General features: G+C 42.7%; 1 protein-coding gene across 9 annotated transcripts in view; it reads left to right on the top strand.

The window, feature by feature from the left end:
- Nucleotides 1-665: 665 nt before the first annotated feature.
- The window catches only part of Sgcg (sarcoglycan gamma), a 59,155-nt gene continuing 37,657 nt past the window's right edge, over nucleotides 666-22,163 (top strand). For 4 of the 9 annotated variants that reach the window (XM_031362363.1, XM_031362361.1, XM_031362362.1 and 1 more), the window contains exons 1-4: nucleotides 666-720; nucleotides 1,660-1,831; nucleotides 8,730-8,891; nucleotides 21,349-21,546. In XM_031362363.1, coding sequence (XP_031218223.1) covers nucleotides 21,352-21,546 — 195 coding nt within the window. In that variant the 5' untranslated portion in view covers nucleotides 666-720; nucleotides 1,660-1,831; nucleotides 8,730-8,891; nucleotides 21,349-21,351. Of the gene's footprint in view, nucleotides 721-1,172; nucleotides 1,194-1,449; nucleotides 1,523-1,659; nucleotides 1,832-8,729; nucleotides 8,892-21,348; nucleotides 21,547-22,163 lie in introns of those variants that run through there. The other 5 variants (XM_031362356.1, XM_031362360.1, XM_031362357.1 and 2 more) reach the window with 5 other exon arrangements.

Genomic DNA, 22,163 nt, shown 5'->3' with positions numbered 1-22,163 from the left:
AAAAAAAAAAAAAAAAAAAAAAAAAAAAAAAAAAAAAAACCACATAAAAAGTAAAGGGGTGGTAAATTAATTTTTTGAAAAGGAAATTTTAGATAATTATGGTTAGAGGGATATTTAAAACCACTCAATTCACACATGTAGGCACACTACACATATAAACACTTTACATTCGAATCAGCAGTGTTTTGTTATCTTGGGAATTCTTTAATTTAGCAGACATCATATAGACCTCCACCACATCAGGCTTCCCACAGGGGTTGCTGTCCTGTACCATGGGCTAAGTGTGGCAGATACAGTTCCACTGAAACAAAAAAGTATACATAATTCTGGTGCTTTTTCTGGAATTGTGTTGTAGAATGTGACCTGACTAGGCATGGTAATGTTTGCATAGCGATGTAAACAACCTATGATCTGAAGATAGGTACAAATGATGTATGATGTATCCTAATATAGCCATTTCCTTAGCTCCTCCTGTAGCTGAATTTATGGAGTGTGTACCCAACAGGACCTGTGTTAGTGGTGATGTGATTTCTCTTCCAGGATCCCCCGTTTGATGTACTTTCAAACGTCACTTTCCTGGATGTGACACTTAGTTAGGAAATGAAGTCACTGCATTCCAACTTGTGCTTTGTGATGTCATTGTGTTGTAGGTGAGGAAAGTGTCCCGCTGGCCTAGACAGAGGGAAAAGCAGGAATATCATCTCAATGCTTCTTAGCTGCGTAAGGCTATAGGTCCCCTTTCAAATCCGTGGCTCTCATAGATTTGCTATAAGCCCTTGGGGGGGAAAAAGCCACTGCACCTGGCTAATTCCCCCCTCTCCTTCTAAGATGAATGATTCACTTACTGTAATCGGTGACCTGAGAAAAGAGAAACTAGCAAATATGAAGTGTGCAGAAACCATGCCTGTCCACATGCTGAGGTTTAAATTGGGGTGTCTCAGTCCGGAGCATCCCCTCTGGGAACTGAAACCAAATTAAACACTAGCCTAATTGAAAACAGCTGAAAGGACAGCTGGGCACTTGCCACCGCCTGCCAGGCTCTCCTACCCAGTGCTGGGCACACTTCAGTGCCTTCCTCAGGGGTTCCTGTAACACTCCTGACCCAGTTTATTTTGAAATATTTGTCATCATCACCATCATCATCACCATCATCTCCATCACCGTCATCCTCATTATAAGTATGGTATAGTATGGTATGTATGTGACACACACGTAGGGCAGGGGAGTGTGCAGGCCCTGGTGCACGTGTGGAAGTTAGAGGACAGCTTTCAGGAGTCAGCTCTGTACTTCACCTTGGCTTGGGTTCCAGGAATGAACTGCAGGTAGTTAGACTTATACAGCAGGTACTTCACCTACAGAGCCGTCTCGCTGGCCCTCTGACTCTGATTCTTTGCAAACCTCCCTTGGTCAGAACGATCCAATGTAAATATCCAATCAATTAATTCCCAGACGACATCTCACGTATGTGCAGGGAAGAAGATGCTGTGTAGATCACATTGCTCCAGCATCTCCCTGAAGCCAGGTAATGTGGCTGTTGCATTTCATTCCCCTGCCCCTGCACCCTGGGCTTTGGACTCATGCAGAATACATAGGAGACTGTGCCAGAGCCTGTGGTAAGTTTCAGAGCTGGTACCAAACCATTCTCCTGCTATGTTACAGCGTCCTAGACAAGTGACATTCTTCCTGTGTAAATGAGTGCTAGTCATCCATCTGAATCAGGAGAAAAGAAGGCCTCACATTCAGGGATACAAGATGGAGGAAACAAGAGGAGGAAGTGATTGCAGACAATGTGGATAGCCGGAGTTTGATCCCCGGATCCACATTTGTTGTGGTAAATATTATTTGGGGTTTTCTATCTCACATAGATCATGTAGTTCACAAGTAGAAGACACAAAAATCTGTACATTTACGATAAGCCTTAAAGCGTTAGAGCAGATATCAACCCTCTATGCCATTTTGTCTACTTCCCTGTCTATAACCCCAAGATATCATTTGCCATGTTCTGCCTGGGCAGCTCCTACTCTACCAGGCCATCCCTCATGGCCATGCATTCACCATCCACACACCCCAAGGTGACTTCTTCCTTCTTCTTTCTCTCTTATCCTTCATGGTCCCTGCCTGAGACCCTAAGCCCGGGAACCTTTGCTCTGCCCACTCTCTTCTGCCCATCCCAGGCTGTAGGCATCTTTATCAACCAATCAAGGATAACTTATGGAGAAAGGTTTACACAACAAAAGCTGGTATATGTGAGGGTCTCCTTGCCTTGGAGCAAGCAGATCTAGGGGTACAGAATTTAGCATTTGAGTACAAGCAGCCCCAGACTAACCCTACACACACTCACAAATGGAAGGAAAGAACTTATTTCTGCAAGTTGTCTTCTAACGTCCACACCCCGAGGGCTAGAGTCTATCTTATAGGTGACAAAGGTAATTCAGAACCCTTTCCGAATGTGGAAGCCTCATGTCAGTGCCACACCCGGGGTGGGGGGGCGGTTAGAATTTGTGTGTAGCATCCACTCACCATTGAGTTTGATGTCTTATTCTGTTACACAATCATTTAAGGTAAAGAGAATGCAGGGCTCAAGGAGTTCAAATGCTAAACAACAGACTGTCTGGTGTATTGCAGGCAGGGGTTGGGTGCATCCCTGTGGGTAAGCTTCACAACTCAGCTTCCAGCTCCTTCTGCGCACCTCTGCCTGCCCCCTCTCCATGTCACAATCTGTAGGAGAGGCCATTGAGACCCCAAAGCACCTATTTATGAATTTGCTCAGGATAAGAACTTCATTTTCTCTAGATAAGCTTACAGGAGACAGAAAATGGAAAGATTGCTGCAGATTGAGTATCTCTTCTCCTAGAGAGTGGGACCAGAATAGTTTCAGGTTTTTTTTTTTTTTTTTTGAGGATATGATTGGAATATTTGCATATACATGGAGAGGTCTTGAGGACGAGATCCAAGTCCAGATGTGAAAGTCATTAGACACAGTCTACAGGTTCCTTCATACAATGTTTTAAGTTACTCCGTCCATGAAAGCAAGTGTGTGTGCTGTGTTGCTCAGCTTTGCATCACTGTAACAAGACACCCGAGGTAATTTATAGTGAGGAAAGGATTATTGAGGACCAGAGTTTTAGACCTTGCTTTTGCAAGAAGCTGCTCAGTTTGTGGTAGCTGGGAAGCAAAAAGGGGAGTGGCTGGAGTTCTAATAATTGCTTTCAGGGGTATGTCCACAAATAAGCCAACTTCCCTCTTACAAGCTTCATCACCTAAACATACTACTATCTCCACATAGCATCAGATGAAGGATCAAGCTTTTAACCTCTGGGGACACTCAAGATGCAAACTATGACAGGCACAATGTCCACCAAGCACCAGACTTATGGCTATACATTGACACTAAAAAGTTTTCAATTTTGGAGCATTACAGGTTTCAGATATTTGCATTACAAATGTTCAACTTGCACCAACCCAAGAATGAAAAGCTTAAGTTGGTCTCTTTGAGACCATTTTGATGTGTAAATTTTTAAAAATAATAATCAACATATTTTAGTATAATATGGAAACATTTCAGCAAGATCATTTTAAGTCAGTTTTGACAAGTGATACAGACAAGTGAGTAGAAACAAAGAGATATCTCATCATCATCTGCAAGCTAGTTCTTGAGCAAATTACAAGTGCCCGTATTGCCTGAGAAAAATGTCAAGATGGAGAACAGAGCCAAACTAAGACTTTTAATGAATGTTGAATTTTTTTCTAAAGATGTATTTATTTATTTATTTTATGTATATGAGTATACTGTAGCTGTACAGATGGTTGTGAGCCTTCATGTGATTGTTGGAAATTGAATTTAGGACCACTGCTCACTCCGGTTGGCCCCGCTTGCTTGGTCACTGCTCACTCCAGGCCAAAGATTTATTTGTTATTATAAATAAGTACACTATAGCTATCTTCAGATACACCAGAAAAGGGCATCAGATCTCACTATGGGTGGTTGTGAGCCACCATGTGGTTGCTGGGATTTGAACTCAGGACCTTTGGAAGAGCAGTCTGTGCTCTTACCTGCTGAGCCATCTCGCCAGCCCGAATGTTGAATTTTTAAAGTAAAAAAAGACTTTTCTTTTTAAAATAAAAAAAGCATACCTTTCAATAACAGGCAGATTTTACTTTTAATTATGACATAAACAGAAAAACACTCCAAATGATATTCCTACTGGTGTATATTTTGGATCCCAGTAACTGAATGTGTTTTTGGAAGTTTGTTGACAAGTCTAAAATATCTTCTTAGAAACCAGCCACAATCTGGTATGTTCTGGGGGTGTTTTGAAGCAGTTTGACCTTAACTGAGTGTAGCTGAGTAGCAACACTCATATTCTGATATCCCACAGGACACAAACATTATTCATGGTGCCACTTATGTCCTTAATGCCAAGAATATATCAAAACATATCATGCTTGGATTTGGCCCAGAGAATAAGAACTCTTCCCTGGCAAACACAGCTGATCTGAGGGCAAAGAAAGAAAACGTGTGAATTCCTGGGAGAGGAGATAAGACACACAGGAACTTGTCCCCTGCCTCTCCAAAAGAAAAATTGAACCTGCATTACTTGAAACCACCATTGACAGTGTGCTTGCCCAGCACAGCCTGGATGTGGTTTTTAAAAATAATCACTTCATTGAAAGAGGCCTCAAAGGTGTCACTTTGGGAACGTAAAACAAACACTACATTCTATTGGCTGAAACCAAGGTTAAAATTGACAAAGCCTTCAGTCACACTTCTGGGCATAAAGGGGAGCTGAAGGGAATAGCATCCCCAACAGAGCGATCCGTTGCCCAGCGTTAAAGGCAGGAGACAGAGAGGACCCGGCACCCCAAAAGTCTGGTGCACAGGGTATGTATAATGGTCACCATCATTTCACTCCCAACTCCATGCTATGCTTAAGCGTTCCTGGAGGTGAGATCATTGTGTCTACATTGAAGTCAATGTTTATGCTCCCCAAATGCATGTGTTGAAACCCCATTCCTTCCACTGTGTGGTGCAGCTAGATGGCTGGCCCTTTAGCTGATACGGAGGCCCCGAGGATAGACCCCTCTGGAATTAAGAGTGCTCTGATTAAAGGGACCAGAGGAAGCCCCTTTGACCTTTTTCTCTGTCTCCAGAAGCAATGAGAACCCACCTTTCTAACCCAGAACCCAGTCATGTTGGCATCTTGTTCTTAGCTACCAGGACCATGAGAAAGAAAGTTTGGTTGTTTATAGATCACTCAGCCTCAGGCATCTAAAACTGTGTGAGAAACCATTATTCCTACAGGAGGAAGGATCCAGAAAAATCACAGAGAATGGCTGTTAAGTAGCTTAGGCAAACAGCCAGCGGCCCCATTCACCCCTGAGATGAAACATGGGATGGCAGGCTTGCAGCAAGGACCCACAATGTGAAATGATTTACACACTGACTTCAGGAAACCATTCAGAAGCCTGCTGCAGGTTCCGAAGATGGCAGCCGATGCCCTTCACAGGGAAAAGGCATGTCCTGCTCAGTATGGAGTCTGAATGGCTATTTATGACACAGAACTGAGAGTAGGAGTCAAGCGCTGGCATGCTGAGGAGGTGGCAAATGAGGAGCCACACTGAGAGTCCATCTGTCTCTAGGGCACTCTGGCTGCAACGGGGAAACACCCGTCAAAGAAGAAGGGAAATGGCCAATAGAGAAGTAAATGTTGGCAAATGCAGAGAGTCAGGTCATGAAGAAAATTCCAGCCAGACCGTAATATATTCCTCCCTGGCACAAAGCTAAAAATACCGGATGGCAGGGATCCACCCTCGAGGAAAAGGAGTCCTGGGGAAGATGAACAATGTTCCCTGACAGAGGTGAGCCTTTTTACTTTGTTACTTCAGGTCATCTCTGGGATAAACCTGCTCTTTCGACCCTGGCTGACCCTTAGAACAGCTAGAAGACTTTAAAGAACGGGACTTCATCAGCACGGAACAATAGAATGTCTGGTGGGATGCAGGCAGGTGCTTTGGATGCACCTCTGAGGGTGATTCCAGCATTCTTCTTGACTCGGTTTTTGGCTTCCTCTGCCCCTCACTGCCTGCCCCATCTCTACGTTACGATCTGTATTAGTCGGAGAGCCTTCTTGCCCCTGAGCTGTCGCCTCCTGCCTAAATCACAGCTTGCTTGTCCAACTCTTTCCTCAAAACTGTGCATTTTAGAGCACCTTGGGGTCCATAGCAGAATTGACCAGAGGCACAGAGCGATCCTGAACCTCACCTTCTTTAAACATGTACAGTGTCCCTCATTGTCCACGTCTCCAACAGAGTGTCACGTGGGTCTCAATCCATGAGCCTACATTGACAATCACCCACAGTCCCCAGTGCTCATTGGAGTCCCTTCCCTTCTGCTATAGGTGCTGTGGATTCAGAAATATACAAAGTAACATGTGTAACTTAAACAGGACTGGAATTTCACACCACAAAGCTTCCGATCAGCTTCTTTCACTTGGTAAAGTGAGCTGATGTCTTCCACACCTGTCACTTCTGTGATGGATATTTTTCACTGTCAACTTGATTGTATTTAAAATGTGGGAAGGCATAAAATGTAGTGAGGCTTCTTGTTGCGTGTGGGATGGGGAAAATGAGATGATACCTGGCTAGACCACAGAAGTATGACATCATGCATGGAACACATGGGTGTACTGAATACCAAATACATAAGGAAACCTAGCAGGCTTTCTAGTCCTTTCTATTCATACCTCATTAGCCATGGAACCTTGAACACATTACTTGGCCTTAGAATACAGTTACTTTAAGGTCATTTCTATCTTTAAAATGCTTTGATTCCATTGAAAACAGTATCATGTGAGTTTCAGACTTGAGCTAGACCTACATTCGAAATGCTGAAAATCTTGTCACAATCACTTCAGTTAATCCATAAAAGCAGAGATGTACTTGAGCCAGTCTTACGTGGAGTACTGAATTTGACATTATGTGAGTGGGAAACACATAATGCTTGACTGGCATAAAAATGTACCAATGACAAGAGTGTGCTTACAAGTTCAACTTCATTCCTTCTTAAAAGGGGGAACAAAATACCCATGGAAGGAGTTGCAGAGACTAACTATGGAGCAGAGACTGAAGGAAGGACAATCCAGCCTGGTATAGCTATCTCCTCAGAGTCTCTGACAGTACCTGACTAATACAGAAGTAGAGGCTCACAGCCATCCATTGAACTGAATACAGGGTCCCCAATGAAGAAGCTAGAGAAACGACCCAAAGAGCTGGACGAACAACAATATGATCTAACTAGTACCCTCAGAGCTCCCAGGGACTAAACCACCAACCAAAGAGTACACATGGTGAGACCAATGGCTCCAGCAGCATATGTAGCAGAGGATGGCCAAGTCAGTCATCAATGGGAGGAGAGGCCCTTGGCCCTGTGAAGGTTCTATGCCCCAGTGTAAGAGAATGCCAGGGCCAGTAAGCAGGAGAGGGTGGGGTGGCGAGCAGGGGGAGTGGGAGGAGGGAGGGAACAAGGGTTTGTTCTTGTTGTTTTTTGTTTTGTTTTGTTTTGTTTTTGGAGGGGAAACTGGGAAAGGAGATATTGTATGACATGTAAATAAAGAAAATATCTAATAAAATTTTCAACTTACCAATTAATGAAAAGAGCAATGTTAAAACCTTTAAGAGCGTCACATTTCAATCAGATTATACAATTAAGGCTTTCAAACTTGTATTTTTCAATTGGTCTTGCATCACTGACAAAGAGGGGTTAAGTATTTTTAATTAAGAGCTGATTGTTATACTCTGATTCTCAGTTTGAATTATCACAGTGGACAAAACTGTGTGTAGAGAATCCATGGAAGGGTTCTAAGTGCCCTATAAATATAAGATTAGTTGAAAATGTCCTGGTTTAATTTAAGGCCTGCAGCTGTTCCTGTAAGAGAGTGTCAAGTTTCAAACAGTTACAAAGTCGAAATGCAAATAAAGAGAAAGGGGCAAGTCTCCCAAGGAGAAAGTTAAAATTAACCAAGTGCATCCTTGTGCAATTGTCAGTTCTGTGCAAGGTTTGATGCTAACACATCAAACATCAAAACATCATACCTACATCTCTAGGTATGTAGTTTAGTCCATTTTAACTCAACGTAAAAGATTAATATGATTCAAAAATTTGATATATTATGCCTGATAAATATTAAATGATCTAATTATTTTTTAAACAAAGACACTTCTGCATCAGATGGTTATAGTCACATAATTTGTTAAGCTGATATGTTATCTTCCTTGGAAAAAGAGCTGTCATCATTTTAAAATGTAATGTTTATGTGCCTGCTGTTTCTTATTAGTCACCACAATGCAAGTTTCCTCTCAAGTAATAAAGTTTCTGACTTACAATGCGGCTTAAGGAAAGGGTTTCCAAAGAGCATTTGTTACTGGCTAGTTTTCTGTCTCTGGGTAAAGAAAGGGGACCCAGAAAGCAGTCAAGTCCCAGTGCTGAGCGCTGTGTGCGAGCTCTAAGTGATTGTGGTGAGGTTGGCATTAGTTAGGGCTCTCCAAAGATGGCCAAAGCTTCTCAGGGAGTGGCACAGAGTTTACATGTTGGGGTGCTGGCTTCGCCCCAGTGTTTGGCTCTAGCTTGTGTTTGGTACATCTGAGGTTGCTGGCTGGAATTGGTTCCCAGTTTTAAGAGAGTCTGAGCAATTGAAGTCACTGGGTAAATTTAGATTCGCCTGTTGCTACAGGAGGGGCAGAAACCTGAGCCAAGGAGCCCTTTCTCGGGGGAGAGACCGGGAATTGTCTGTCTCACCCTAAACGAAATGCTGTGAGTTTCAATCTTTCCACTACCGAAGAACTCCGGCCCTCATTGAGAATCAGTTAATCAGTGCGGCTTCTGAGTGGCTGAGGTAAGTAATCCATTTCCACTTGGATTTTATAGAATTAGTATGTAATATGTAAATCAGATAGGTACAGGATTTCTTATTGTTTTCTTCACTGGCAGCATAATGGTTAACAATCTAAAATAATGTTGAATAAGTTGGTGATCTCAATTATATTTTAATTATTAACAAAATCCAGTCTCCTCATTTTTACCTGTGCAAGTTGTCCCAGAGACTTCTGTGCTATGCATTTATCACGACTTGCTGCTGGCATTTACACACTCATCATGACAAATGCCACATTTACACACTTGTCATGACAAATGCCGCTGTATTATGGGATGTTGACTGATAACTAATCAGAGAAGGTACATTCTTGAAAATCATGCTCAACTCCACTCAAACGTTTCTGATAGACTCAGTCTGATGCTTCAGACTTTGGGTGGTTTCTGGGAGACACTAAGGGATTAAAAACAAGAACAAAGGTCGAGGTGTTTTGTAATTGGGAATAAACAGCACAAGAGCCAACTGTCAAGCCAGCTCCCCAGTTGTTCTGGGACTGTTTCCCTCCCAAGATCTGGAGGAAAGAAAGTGGCACAGACAACAGCCGTCCTCTGGGTAACTGTAAAGAGGAATGTTGCTTCTGACTGCTCAAATGGAGTTGTTTCTTTGTGTTACTAAGTTACTGTGTGGTGTGGAAAAATGAGTTCCGTTTAAAGGAATGAAGATAGGCCAGGGAAAGACCAAGTGAACTGGCCAAAAGATTCACCCCCAGGATGAAGCGAGTCTGGGTTCCCAGGAACTACAAAAGCCTATTTGCTGTTTGCCTCTTTTCTTGGAAACATCTAGATACAAGGAAGTCTACTTTGAGAATTTTAAAACTAGTGGTTCAAGTGGGGTTAATTTAGTGGATTCGAGCATGATTTGAGATTTTCTTTCAAAGCCAAAGGGAAAGTAGTTTCTCAGACTGGTTACATCTATGATTCTAAAGACTGTCAAGTCCAAGTTCCCAAGTGACCTTGACAAAGATGGCAGGTAAATACTGAAAATAATACGTTTCTGTCTTGTCCTAAAAATGGCACTCCCTGTCACTTGAGGTATGGTTCTGTGATACAGTGCTTGCCTAGAAAGTGTGAAGTCCTGGGTTCACAGATATGTAGTTGATGGTAGTGAATGAAAAAAAAAGAAAGAAATAAAAGGAGTGGATGTGACTGCTCCCAGGTATGGTGGAGGAGAAAGTTTATTGTAGAGGAAAAGGGAGACACAGCCAGAGGCAGACACATCTTCAAGAGTCCAGAGTGGTCATGACTCTGAACCATGTGGAAGAGGGGGCAGAGGTGAGAGGGAAACCAGGTGCATCAACCAGGAGGCCAAGGCACAAAAGGGGGTAGCTAGCCAATGTGTCTGGATTATATAGGGACTTGGATTATATATGATTATATTTCTGGGGGAAGAGCAGCCCAGATCTGGGGGTGGGTATGCCAGCCATACCCAGTAATGGGTAGAGATTGAGGGGTATTGGGAGAACCTGGCAGGTAGATCCAATTAGATATTTTAAATAGATGCCTCAGCCTTTTGTCTAGATTTGAAACTTGGATGGCTGGATAGACAGACAGACAGAGAGACAAATGATATATAGACATAGAGGGACACCTGACCTTCAGATTATTAAGCTAAGCTCCTTACAAAGTACAAAATATTCCTGTACAGTCCTTCCAAGAAAATTCTCTACATCACGACATGACAAAATTAAAAAGGCATCTGTAGGGAAAGAAATGACAGAGGTGGGACCAGAGAACTATAGGGCCTTGCCACTGGGCCAGAGGAGGATACAGCTACATAGATGATGGTCTGGAAAACAAAAGGGGTGGAAGATGGGGGGTAGGAGGTGGGGGTGAGTCAAGTCCTGGGTGAATGTGTCTTGTCTAATAATGGCCCAGCCAGGTCAAGGCTCTGAATGACTTAGACTTGTGGGAATTGGCAAGGCCTCTCCAGGGCTGGGTCCAGAGTGATGGCAAAACTTTGCTCTGTGCAGGTGTTGATACCGAGTGAAGAAAATAGCTACCATAGCTTCCTCTGCCTGCCAGCCAACTGCTCCTGTTGACATTAGCTATGCCTGAATCCTTTTCAGCTGTGTATAATAACTCCTTGTTTATCTGGATGTTATAACCCCACCTCACTGGTCAGCTGGGTGCAATAACCCAGTCCCTGTTCAAATGTATATAGTAAACACACTGGGGGTCTGCGGCTTCTCCATCAGACCACTTTTATGTGTCCCAGCTTTTGTGTGTCCATGTGTCTGTCTGTCCTTTCTTCATTCTCTCATCGCCCCAAATCAGGGTCCTGGGACCCAAGCTGTGCAAGGACAAGGCAGTTGGTGACTTTATAAAGCATGCCAGACTTCTCTCTTTTCCCTCAAAACATCTAAGTCAGGTGGCCTGTAGAGTGTAAATAGACATATGTGCAGGCAAAATGCACTTAAAAAGTAAATTTACAACTTTAGTAAATTGGCATTGGAAAGTCTTTTCTTTTGATTAACACATTGTACATAGTTACTGGGTAGGGTATAATACTTTAATATGTCTATACATGAAATCAGGGCAATTAAAATATTCATTGTCTTTGTAATACATACTCTTTGTAGTATAACACTCCAAATTTTAGCTTCTGGTTATTTCTAAACATATTTTTAAACCCATTTTCTAAACACATTTTTAAAGCTACAGGTAATAATATGCTTGTTGCTATGAGAAAATATCAGACCAAAGGCAACTCAAGAAAGGAAAGGTTTGTTTTAGCTTAGGTTTGAAGCATTGTAGATCATCATTGTGGAGAAGGCATGGCTACAGGAGCAGAGACAGCTGGCCAACCACTTTACTTGCAGTCACGAATCAGGGAAGGTGAGAGATGAATGTTAGTGCTTAGTTGGTCCCACCCTTTACTCAGCCCAAGATCCAAATTCATGGGAGGCTGCTGTCTATATGCAGAATGGATATTCTTCCAGTTAAATGTCTCTAGAAACACCCTCATCCAAAGGTGTGGTGTCTCCTAGGTGATCCTAAATCCAGTCAACCTGACAAGGAAAATTGATTGGCCTCTCTTCATCCCTCCCTCCCTTGACATTCCCAAACTCTGGAAACCAATAATCCACTCTCAACTTCTATGAAATACCCTCCCCCCACCCCCCGTAGACAGGGTCTCACAGTGTATTTCTGCCTGACCTAGAACTCACTATGTAAACCAGGCTGGCCTTGAACTCACAGAGATCTACCTTCCTCTGCCACCTGAGTGCTGGATTGAAGGGTGTACCACCATGCCCAGCTCTTTGTATTCTATATAAGTGAAATCATGTGGTGCGTGGCTTTCTGTGCCTGGCCTATCTCACTTAAAATTGCTATGTCCAATATAATCTGTGTAGTCACAAGCAACAGGATTTTGTCCCTTTTGTGGCTGAAGAACATTTCATTGTATTTATATTTGCTTCGTGTTCTCTGTCTTCTCACCCGAAACGGCACACGGCTGTTGATTCCATAGCTTGGTTTTTGTGCCTAACGCTCAGTAGACATGGGCTGCTGGTGTCGTCTCAGCACACAGATCTTAGTTCTCATGCATATGGATCCTGTATTGGGACTGCAGGGCCACATGGATGTTCTGTTTTTAACTTTCTGAGGGACGGCCATGTTTTTAAGCATAATGTCTACACTAATGTGCATTCCACTATACTACAAAAGAGCTCTAGCTTCTCCACACTTTCATCAAACACTTGTGATTTTTCTTATTTTTTTTTATAATCACAGTTCTAATAGATATGACGCTATCATTATAGGTTTGAGTAGTAATTGTAGCTTTCGTCAAGTTGACAAACTACTGAAAAAGACTCCCCAATTGCGGAATTGCCTCTATTGAATTAGCCTGTGGGCATGTCTGAGGGACATTCTCTTTATTGATGGTTTGTGTGGAAGGGCCCAGCTCACTGTGTGTGATGCTACCCCTGTGATGGTGGTCCTGAATCGTATATTAGCCACGAGGAGCAAGCCAGTAGCTGGCTTTCCTCCATGGCTTCTGCTTGGGTTCCTGCCTCCAAAGCCTCTGCTTGAGTTCCTGCCTCCACGGCCTCTGCTCAGGTTTCTGCTTTCCTTTGATGATGAAGTGTGACAAGTGTGTGTAGGGGTCAGGTGATCCATCGGTTTCTCTTTGGGTGTTTGAATCAATTTTGGAATATTTGAGACATAGTGACTTGCTTGGATGTCATGCCTTCCCAGTTGTAGTCTCTATGTCTAGACAATTGTTCACCCTGTGTTACACAGCAGTGATAACTGGAGATAGGCTCACATGGCAGATGGTAGGACCACACAACAAAGAGCTGAGGTAGAGAGTCTTCATAGTGTAGACAAAACAGTAGGTGCCCAAGTATCAAGTATTGTATAGAGAAGTAGACATTCACAGACTATAGACGGCACTGGCTATATAATACAATGCAGAAGAAAATCTGGGAATCTCCTGTATTAGGAGGAAACAGTAGCTACTTACTCTGATGTCACACAGAAGAAAACCTTGGTCATCTAGCTTGCATTCACAGAACGAACCACAAAAGTGTCCAGCCTTTCAGCCGTCACACTTGGGCTCCCACAATAACACAGAGAGGGAAACAGAAGGTGCCCATGGTCACCTGACACAGGAAAGTTAAGCACCCTCTACAATGACTCAGACGAAAACAACCAAGCACTAGGCATTCACTATCACTTGACAGAAGGAAGCACTAAGCTGGAGGCTCCCACTACTGCCTGACGCAGAAGTGCTGTGTCTAAGTCCTTAGCTCTTGCTCATGGCAGTTTGTCACCAGCCGCCACAGCCATTTACCACATTCCTGTCCCACCTGATGTGTGTGCAGTAAGTCAATGGCTGACCCTTGTTATAACCCATGCTAGGAATGAGAGTCAAGTTGGCATCAAGTGACACTGGTTGTGTTTAAGGCTAAGGAGGCCAAATGCCACTGTTTTCATTACAGCCCTTTAACACATGCACTCTATCCACAGTGACTTACGTGCTGTTCTTATCTGTTGGCGGTGCTGTGTTGTTTCCACCAGCTCAGCCTCTTGGTGCTGATTGATGCCCCTTGGCTAAGCACTTCGTGCTTGCACAGTAAAAGCTTCAGGTTTCTGAGTGTGCTGAATAAAAGACAGGACAAAATACAGAAAGAAGCAGAGAATTTGAACTGCTTACTTTTGTAAACATACCACTGTGTTTTAGAATGAGCCTGTAGCTGAAGTGAATAAAGCCAGACAAATGTGTTCTAAGCTGGAGATGGTAGGACTGGATCTCGCTCTTCCATTCAGTCCCTTCTAAAGAGACTTCTGCTCGTGTTTGTCAGGGGCTGGGTGCTGGGTTCTGCTGGTTCGGTGTACTACTCAAGTAACAAACCTGCCATTGTATTTTAAAAGTCAATCCCACTATAAGAAAAGCAAGAACAGTTGTATGACCTTTTAGTGTGGATGTTTGTGAGCAGGCATACATGGTTTCCTAGTCACTTGTGTGCATGTATAACGAAGTGCTGTTTTTTATAATTAGACTGCTTGGATAGAGTCCAGAGATTACCCAGTAGCCTTGCTGTATTTAGGTGTACCAGGCAGAGTGGCTAATGTAAAAATGGAACAGAGATACCCCTAAAACTGTTTAGTCATTGAATTTGGTCATGAATTTGAGACAATGATGAAAATAAATTCATATTATTTATTTCACTATGAAAAGGACTGTGTGTGTGTATGTGTGTGTGTGTACATGCATATTTATGGTTCAGTCCTATAAATCCATGCAGGGAGGATGGCAGCTGCCCCATGACAGGAGTCACACTTGGGGTACCCAGTCACACTTCAGCCTTGTCTGGATAGAGCAGTAGGGATAAGGGAAAAGATATCTTTAGACAAGCTCACAGACAAACTTTGTACCTGCCATTCATCTGCCCCAGCTAGCACTTTCTGCAGCTTGCTGTTTTTTAAGGTCTACCTTCCAATATATACATTTTATTTTCAGCTTGACCTAGTTTGTTGTCTGTGATGATCTGAATGCGAATGACCCTAATGGCACATATAATTGAATGTTTGGTCCACAGTTGGTGAACCATTTGGGCAGGATGATAAGGTTTGGCTTTGTTGGAGGAAGTGTGTCATGGGGGTGGGCTTTGAGATTTTAAAAGCCCACACCATTACCAGTCTCCCTCCCTCTCCCCCTCCCTCTCCCTCTCTCCCCCTTCCAACCCTCCTCCCACCCCCTCCCTACCCCTCTTTCTCTCTCCCCCCACCACCTAGCAGTGTTGTCTCAAGTTGTAAGCTTTCAGTTATTGCCTCAGTGCCATGGCTACCTGCCTGTTGCCAAGCTCCAAGCTATCTTGGTCAAGGATTCTAATCCTCTGAAACTGTTAGCCCCAAATAAACTCTTTCTTCTATAAGTTGCCTTGGTCAAAGTGTGTTTAGGAATAGAAAAGCAATAAGACTCTTTCCATTGCCATGATACAACACACAACATTCGTTAAGCATAGAGGTCCTAATCACACTCCCTCACTGGGGAAGTCAGGGCTAGCACTTAAGGCAGGAACCGGGAGACAAGAACTGAAGCCGGAGCCATGGAGCCGTTCTGACGATTGGCGTGCTCTCCAGGCGCAGGTTCAGCTTATTTCTGCCCAGTGGTGGCCTGCCTACAGTGAGCTCAGCTTCCCCATATCAATCATTAGTCAAGAGATGCCACACAGACTTTCCTTCAGGCCAATCTGATGAAGCATTTCCTCAACTGAGTTTCCTTATTCCCAGATGTCAAGTTGGGTAACGTTGATTAACAAACAAACAAACAAACAAACAAACAAACAGTGGGGCATGTGGACTGTGCCACAAAAGGAACTGGCACAGAACTGGCAAGGTAAAGCATGTTCAAACCCCAGAAATCTCAAAACTTGAGACCAGCAGGAGTGAAACTCTCTCCCTGTTTCCATGCCTGCCTCAGAACACAGAACTTGGAGACCACAGCCAGGTGGTCACAGGTAGTCACATAGCACAGCACCTAGAATTCTTCCTCACGCAAACGAGTCATCTCAGTAGCTGTGGCCTTCAACCAATGACCTCTACCCCACTAGATATTCTCATGCTCTTCCTCAAAGCTAGATCACCTTGGTTCACCCCAAATAAAGTGTATGCATTCAAATGCATCCTGAATAAAGAAGTACACCACAGGCTAAGATTGTCTCAGAGAGCTGCTTCATTAAAGATCGTCAAAGAGAGCCTCCGCCTAAGAGCTGTAACACTAAGATTCTAGGAGAAGGCCTTCTTCCTCCCGATACCCTCACACGCTTATTCCCAACTGTACCAGAATCCTGCCTGTTCCAGACTCTACTTCATTTCAGCCTGGTGTGCAGTAGTGTCTTGACACTCTGAGAGGGGGAAAAGCAAAAGCCTTGGAACCACAACATTCCTCCTGCCTCCCCACCCCCCAACACCAGACTCCTATTCCTCCTTCCAACCTGTCTGACACTCAGGAGGAAAGAGGCAGGTTGTGGACCCCACCTGTTCCGAACTTCACCCTGTTCTCTCCGAGCTGATGTACAGGCAGCATTAGACATTCTGGGAGGAGAGGCAGAACTGGGAACCATAACAAACAATAAATCCTTACCAGGTGTGGTGGTTTGAATAAAAATGGCCGCTATAGACCCATCACCAGTGCCACTATTAGGAGGTGGACTTATTGGAGTCAGGCTTTCTTGGAGGAAGTATATCACTAGCGGGTAGCTTTGAGGGCTCAGGCGCTCAAGCCAGGTCAGTGGCTCATGGTCTCTTCCTGCTTCCTGCAAATCCAGATGTAGAACTCTTAGCTCCTTCACCAGCACCATGTCTGCATGCATGTTGCCATGTTTCCTGCCGTGAAGATAATGGACTAAATCTTTGACACTGTAAGCCAGCCCCAATGAAATTCTTTCCTCTATAAGAGTTGTTGTGGGTATGGTATCTTTTCACAGCAATAGAAACTATAACTAATATAAAAGTTGGTACCAGGGACTGGAACATTGCCCTGATAGGCGTGGCTGTGCTGTAGATGAATGCAGACATTGGGACTTTGGACTAGAAAAGTAGTTGAAAGCTTTAAGTGTGGCTTAATGGGTGATCCGAGTGGGAACATGCATGACTGTGGTGCTGTGGTGCTGAGGGGGACTTGAACTGTGGGGGCCTAACTCAAGAGGTTTCAGAGGAGGAAAGTATTAGCATGTGACCAAGAGACCATTCTTGAGATATTTTGGCAAAGAATGTGGCTGCTTTCTGCCCTGGTCCAAAAAGTCTGTTTTGAGACTGAATTGAAGAATTTGGGATTAATTTCATTGGCAGAGGAAATCTCAAAAACTGCCTAGCATTGACTCTGTTATATCGTTCTCAGTGGTCACTCTTATGCAGATCTAAAATAAAAAGGAGCAAACTGAGCAAGGAAACATAGAAAATGTACACTTTGAGGAGAAAAAGGGTACCAGGAAGTGGAACGGAACTAAATCCTGTGTTCAAGGAAATAAACAGGTTAAAGAAAAGCCTGGTGATAAGTGGAATAAAGGGAGCGGTGACCTCAAGAGGAGATCGAACCCAGTTAAGCTTCCAATTTGTGAAAAGGAATTAAAGAAAAGCTTAAACCTGGGTGTTGTAGCTCACACCCTTAATCCTAGCATGCTGTAGACAGAGGCAGATGGATCTCTGAGTTCAAGACCAGCTAAGTCTACAGAGTGAGTTCCAGGACACTGAAGCTTAGACAGTGAAGGGATACATCAAACCCAGAAAGCTGGTGAAGATGTAATTGAATGGGGGAGCTGTGTTCCAGTCCCAGTAGGCAGAGCTTGGCAGTGAGGACTGAAGAAAAAAAAAGACAATTAGACAACATTATAGTATGACTTCATCCAGTGCTGAAGTGGCTTTAATTTTTCCCAGTCTGCTTTTATATCATTCCAGGTACATGCAAAGAATAGGGTTAGTCCCAGGTCAAGGCAAAGTAGTCAAGAAACAAACAAGGCATAAACGAAGGTCTCATGTTATTCAGGGACTTATCAAGATGATCAAGATCTTGATCCTACTTCCTTTTCCTAGCCCAATGTCAAATTCTTGCCAATATTTTAGAAGCAGCACCAAGAGCTCTCCACAGATGAGAGAAAATTAAGCCTACACCTCCCCCCCTTATGAAAGTTTAGTGTTTTGGTTTTTTGTTTGTTTGTTTGAAAGACTAGCCATGTATCCTAATCTGACCTTGAACTCAAGTCCCTGCTATTTGAGGGGCTAGATGATAGAATTGTAAGTGTACATCCCCACACCTGGTTCCTTTTAAGAATCATGACCCATACGTTAGTCATTGTGGTTGCTTAGCTCTTGGAAGTGTCTTGTCTTGAGCAGACAAATAAGTAAAGGCTGGTTGAAATACAGAATGTCATTGACCAGCCTATATTTAGCAAGACAGAATGTGTAATACATTCAATCATTTGCCTATATAACAAGAATCAAAGATGAGGCTAGAGTGAAAGTTCAGTGGTTAAGAGCTTTTGTTGCTCTTCCAGAAAACCAGGGTTTAATTCCCAGCACACACAGCATCTGTAACTCCAGTTCTAGAGCATCCAACGCTCTCTTCTGACCTCCATGGCCACTGAGTGCACAGAGATACATGCAGGCAAGACTCACATACACATAAAGTAAGTAATTTCTTAAAAGCAAATCAGAGAATGTGTAAGATAGCTTACCTGTAAGATTGGTTTGTTTAAATAGCAAATGAGAGCTATGAATTAAAAAAATGTAGGAAATCTGATGTTTATGTAAAAACACTAATGATTTATATCTAATGTTCAAATTATAAAAGTACTGATATATGGCAGGATTTTCCCTGTCCAATTACATTAAAATGTTAGTGCAACAGGAGGCCTGTGATTGGACATGGAAAAGGGAGGCAGTGTGAAGAGTTGCAGAGTCAGAGAGCATCTCAGGAGAGGAGCAGCTAAGATGCAGACAGACAGGAAGAAGACCCTGATCCTACGTGGTTTTAAATAGTCACAGTAGTTATGAATATCATATAGGGATAGAATAATTGGGATAACTTGTCTGATCTAGGTGGGCAGCTTGTATCATTATCAATTGGCTCTGAAATTATTGTGTGGGCATCTTGTGAATTGAGAATTTATTGATATATAAACCTGACTTGTTGATTATAACAAGAGTTTTGTTTCTACTGGATTGTTGGGTGTTGTGGCGGCTGGGGGTGGGTTGTCGTGGCAGCAAAGGGAACTCAGGAGCTCAGGCCCCACTGGAGAAGGGCAGTGTGGCTCATGCCTTTAATCTTAGCACTTAGGAGGCAGAGGCAGGCAGATCTCTGAGTTTGAGGCCAGCCTCAACTTACAGAGTAAGTTCCAGGACAGCCAAACCTACACTGAGAAACCCTGACTTGGAAAACCAAACCAACCAACCAAAATCAAACAAACAAAAAACCCCTCAAAAACCTGAAATTAAATTTGAGAAATGCATTTAAAGTCAGTAATAGTTAGGTATAACATCAACACACTTTGTAGGATAGTTAACAGGGGGTATAATTTTTTAATGCTAACATAAACTATTTACAACTAGTTTCTAAAGCTAAATTCTGTTCAATATATACATATTAAACACAGAATTATTTCCATGTCGTGGAATATAAGTATGAATTCCAGAAAATTCACTCCCTCTGTTACTGTGTACAAGGTTATAAAGAGATCGCAGAGTGCTCTGTGTTTTTAGGTCAACACGAACTCTTGCCAACATGAGTTCCACTTTGTATGACCTCAAAGCCTGGAGAACTGGCATTCTGCCCAGTGGTGCTCATTATCTGAACTTCTGGGGTCCTTTTTCAGATGCATTTGGTGTCAGTACAAACAATAAAATCAGCTCTTTTGTAAAACTATTTAGATTGCATGCTACCTGGTCATTCAACTCACACTTCTCTGGAGAAAGGCCTTTTCTTTCTTTTTCTTTTCTTTTCTTTTTTTTTTTAAGGAGAGCCAAACTTTTTTTTTTTTTTTTTTTTTTTTTTTTTTTTTTTTTTTTTTTTTTTTTTAAGATTTGTTTATTTATGTATTTTATGTATGAGTACTTTGTCTGCATCTACATCTATACACCAGAAGAGGGCATTAGCCAGTTGTGAACTGCCAGTGAGTGCTGCTAATCACTGAACCATCTCTCTAGCTCCTGGAGAAAGATCTTTTTCATATGTTGCAGCTGACATCAGCAGGTAACAAGTTAGGCGAAAACATTAAAGAGGCAATTATTCACTATTTTGCACTAATAATACGAATGGGGCACAGTGGTTCATGGCTATAATCCCAGAACTCAGGAGGCAGAGGCCAGAGGATTGCCATGAATTTGAAGCCAACCACGGACAGAGTGAGTTCTAGGCCATGGAGTGAGTCTTGTCTCAAAAACCAAACCAAACAACCAAACCAAAACCATATGTAAGTAGTACAACTGGTAAAAAATTTAATAACAGGTATGCTTAACAGCCAATGGGAATGGTTCAGATAAATACAGCTCAAAGGAAGAAGTAGGAAATGTCTCCAAGTTCCTGAAGGGTGGTGTGTAGACATGGGTTGGACTCAGGAAGTGGGTCTACATTTCACTTATATGAGAGATACGGTTGCAAAGATGAGGGTAACCATAAGGCACATTCCTCTTTCCAGAAGTACCTGTGAGTAGAGTGAACCATTGGCGCCTCCTTAGGACACAGCTTACCACCTATGTACAGCTCACCAGGAATGCATCTCCACATGCTCATAAAAGAAAATCCAGAACCCTCATGTACTGTTCGGGATTCAGTTCTGGCAAAAATGAGTGTAGTAGGCATCTTGTAAAAATATTTTATAGTTCTGGATAATTTAGCTGAGAGAAGACATAATTTAACTATTCAGAATCAAACTGAGTAATTAGGTTAAAAAATATATGGTTGCCAGCTTGATTCGTCTTCCTATTTGATAACTTGACTTAAAGGTTGATGCGTCAATGTCAAGTTTAACTTGGCAGAGTTTTGAAAGCCATACACTTTGTGTGTGTGTATGTGTGTGTGTGTGTGTGTTTGTGTACAAGCATATGTGTGAAATTGATTAAAATCTGAAAATATGGCCACTGGATTTTAAGTGAATTGGTTATATCCAAATTATTTAAGTGACAAATTAAATATCTTCTTGTGGTTGAAACAGTATGACATCTTTCAACATAATACCTCGCTCTCTCTTATGTGTTCTTCCTTTGAGATAGCTTTATGCAGCTAGCTGGCCTTGAGTTCACTATGAAATCAAGGATTCCCTTGAACTCCTGCTCCCCTCCCCTCCCCCTCTGGAGCTCTGGATTACAGGTGTACACACCATACCCAGCTTCTGGTCTGGGGTAAAAATTAATTTCTAGACTCATGATATATCAGTACTGACAATTAAGTTCTCTGCCCTCCCTCCTTGCCTCCCTAGAAGATGGTGCGTGAACAGTACACCACGGTCACCGAGGGCACTCACATAGAGAGGCCCGAGAACCAGCACATCTACAAGATCGGCATTTACGGATGGCGGAAGCGCTGCCTATACCTATTCGTTCTTCTCCTGCTCGCCATCCTCGTCGTGAATCTCGCTCTCACTATCTGGATTCTGAAAGTGATGTGGTTTTCTCCAGTGAGTATTGTGTTTTTCTGAGCATGCTCCTGATGTGTTTGCCGGATTCTTGCCTTGGTAGTGCATGGACAGAAGTTCTATGTCAGGATTTCAGTAGCTATATGACACCGTTTCAGCTTTCTCTGACTCATTGTAAATTATACTGTGTAGATTTTTTTTTTGTCTTTATCGAATTTTATTTTCCATTAGTCATTATCTCTATGGGGTAGGAAAATCCTAATCTTGAGTTTGTGGTTGATTCTGTCAAAATGTCTTACAGATTACAATCTATAGAACTGGATTTCTCTAATGTCACCGGTCCTATAGTTTAGCGTTTGCATGCCTGCTCCCATCTAAATTAAATTACTGTAATGACATACCTGAGGCAAGTATTTGTTTTCAAAGAAAAGGATTTTTGTTGGTTTTCATTTAGTTTTCAAATTTTTCTTGATTCTTGATACTGTATACATCAAATATGTATACATTAAAATATGATCATATTTTTCCCTCTCTTCCCCCTACAATCCTCTTCATATCTCTCTAACAGATCCAACTCCCAATTTCAGGCCATTATTTTATTTTATTTTATTTTTTGGTTTTTCAAGACAGGGTTTCTCTGTGTAGCCCTGGCTGTCCTG

Source organism: Mastomys coucha, unplaced genomic scaffold (genome assembly GCF_008632895.1).
Source record: "Mastomys coucha isolate ucsf_1 unplaced genomic scaffold, UCSF_Mcou_1 pScaffold9, whole genome shotgun sequence".
In the NCBI taxonomy this organism is placed as follows: Eukaryota; Metazoa; Chordata; class Mammalia; order Rodentia; family Muridae; genus Mastomys; species Mastomys coucha.
The sequence above is the reverse complement of the archived record's forward strand: the minus strand, read 5'-3'. Positions and strand labels throughout refer to the sequence as shown.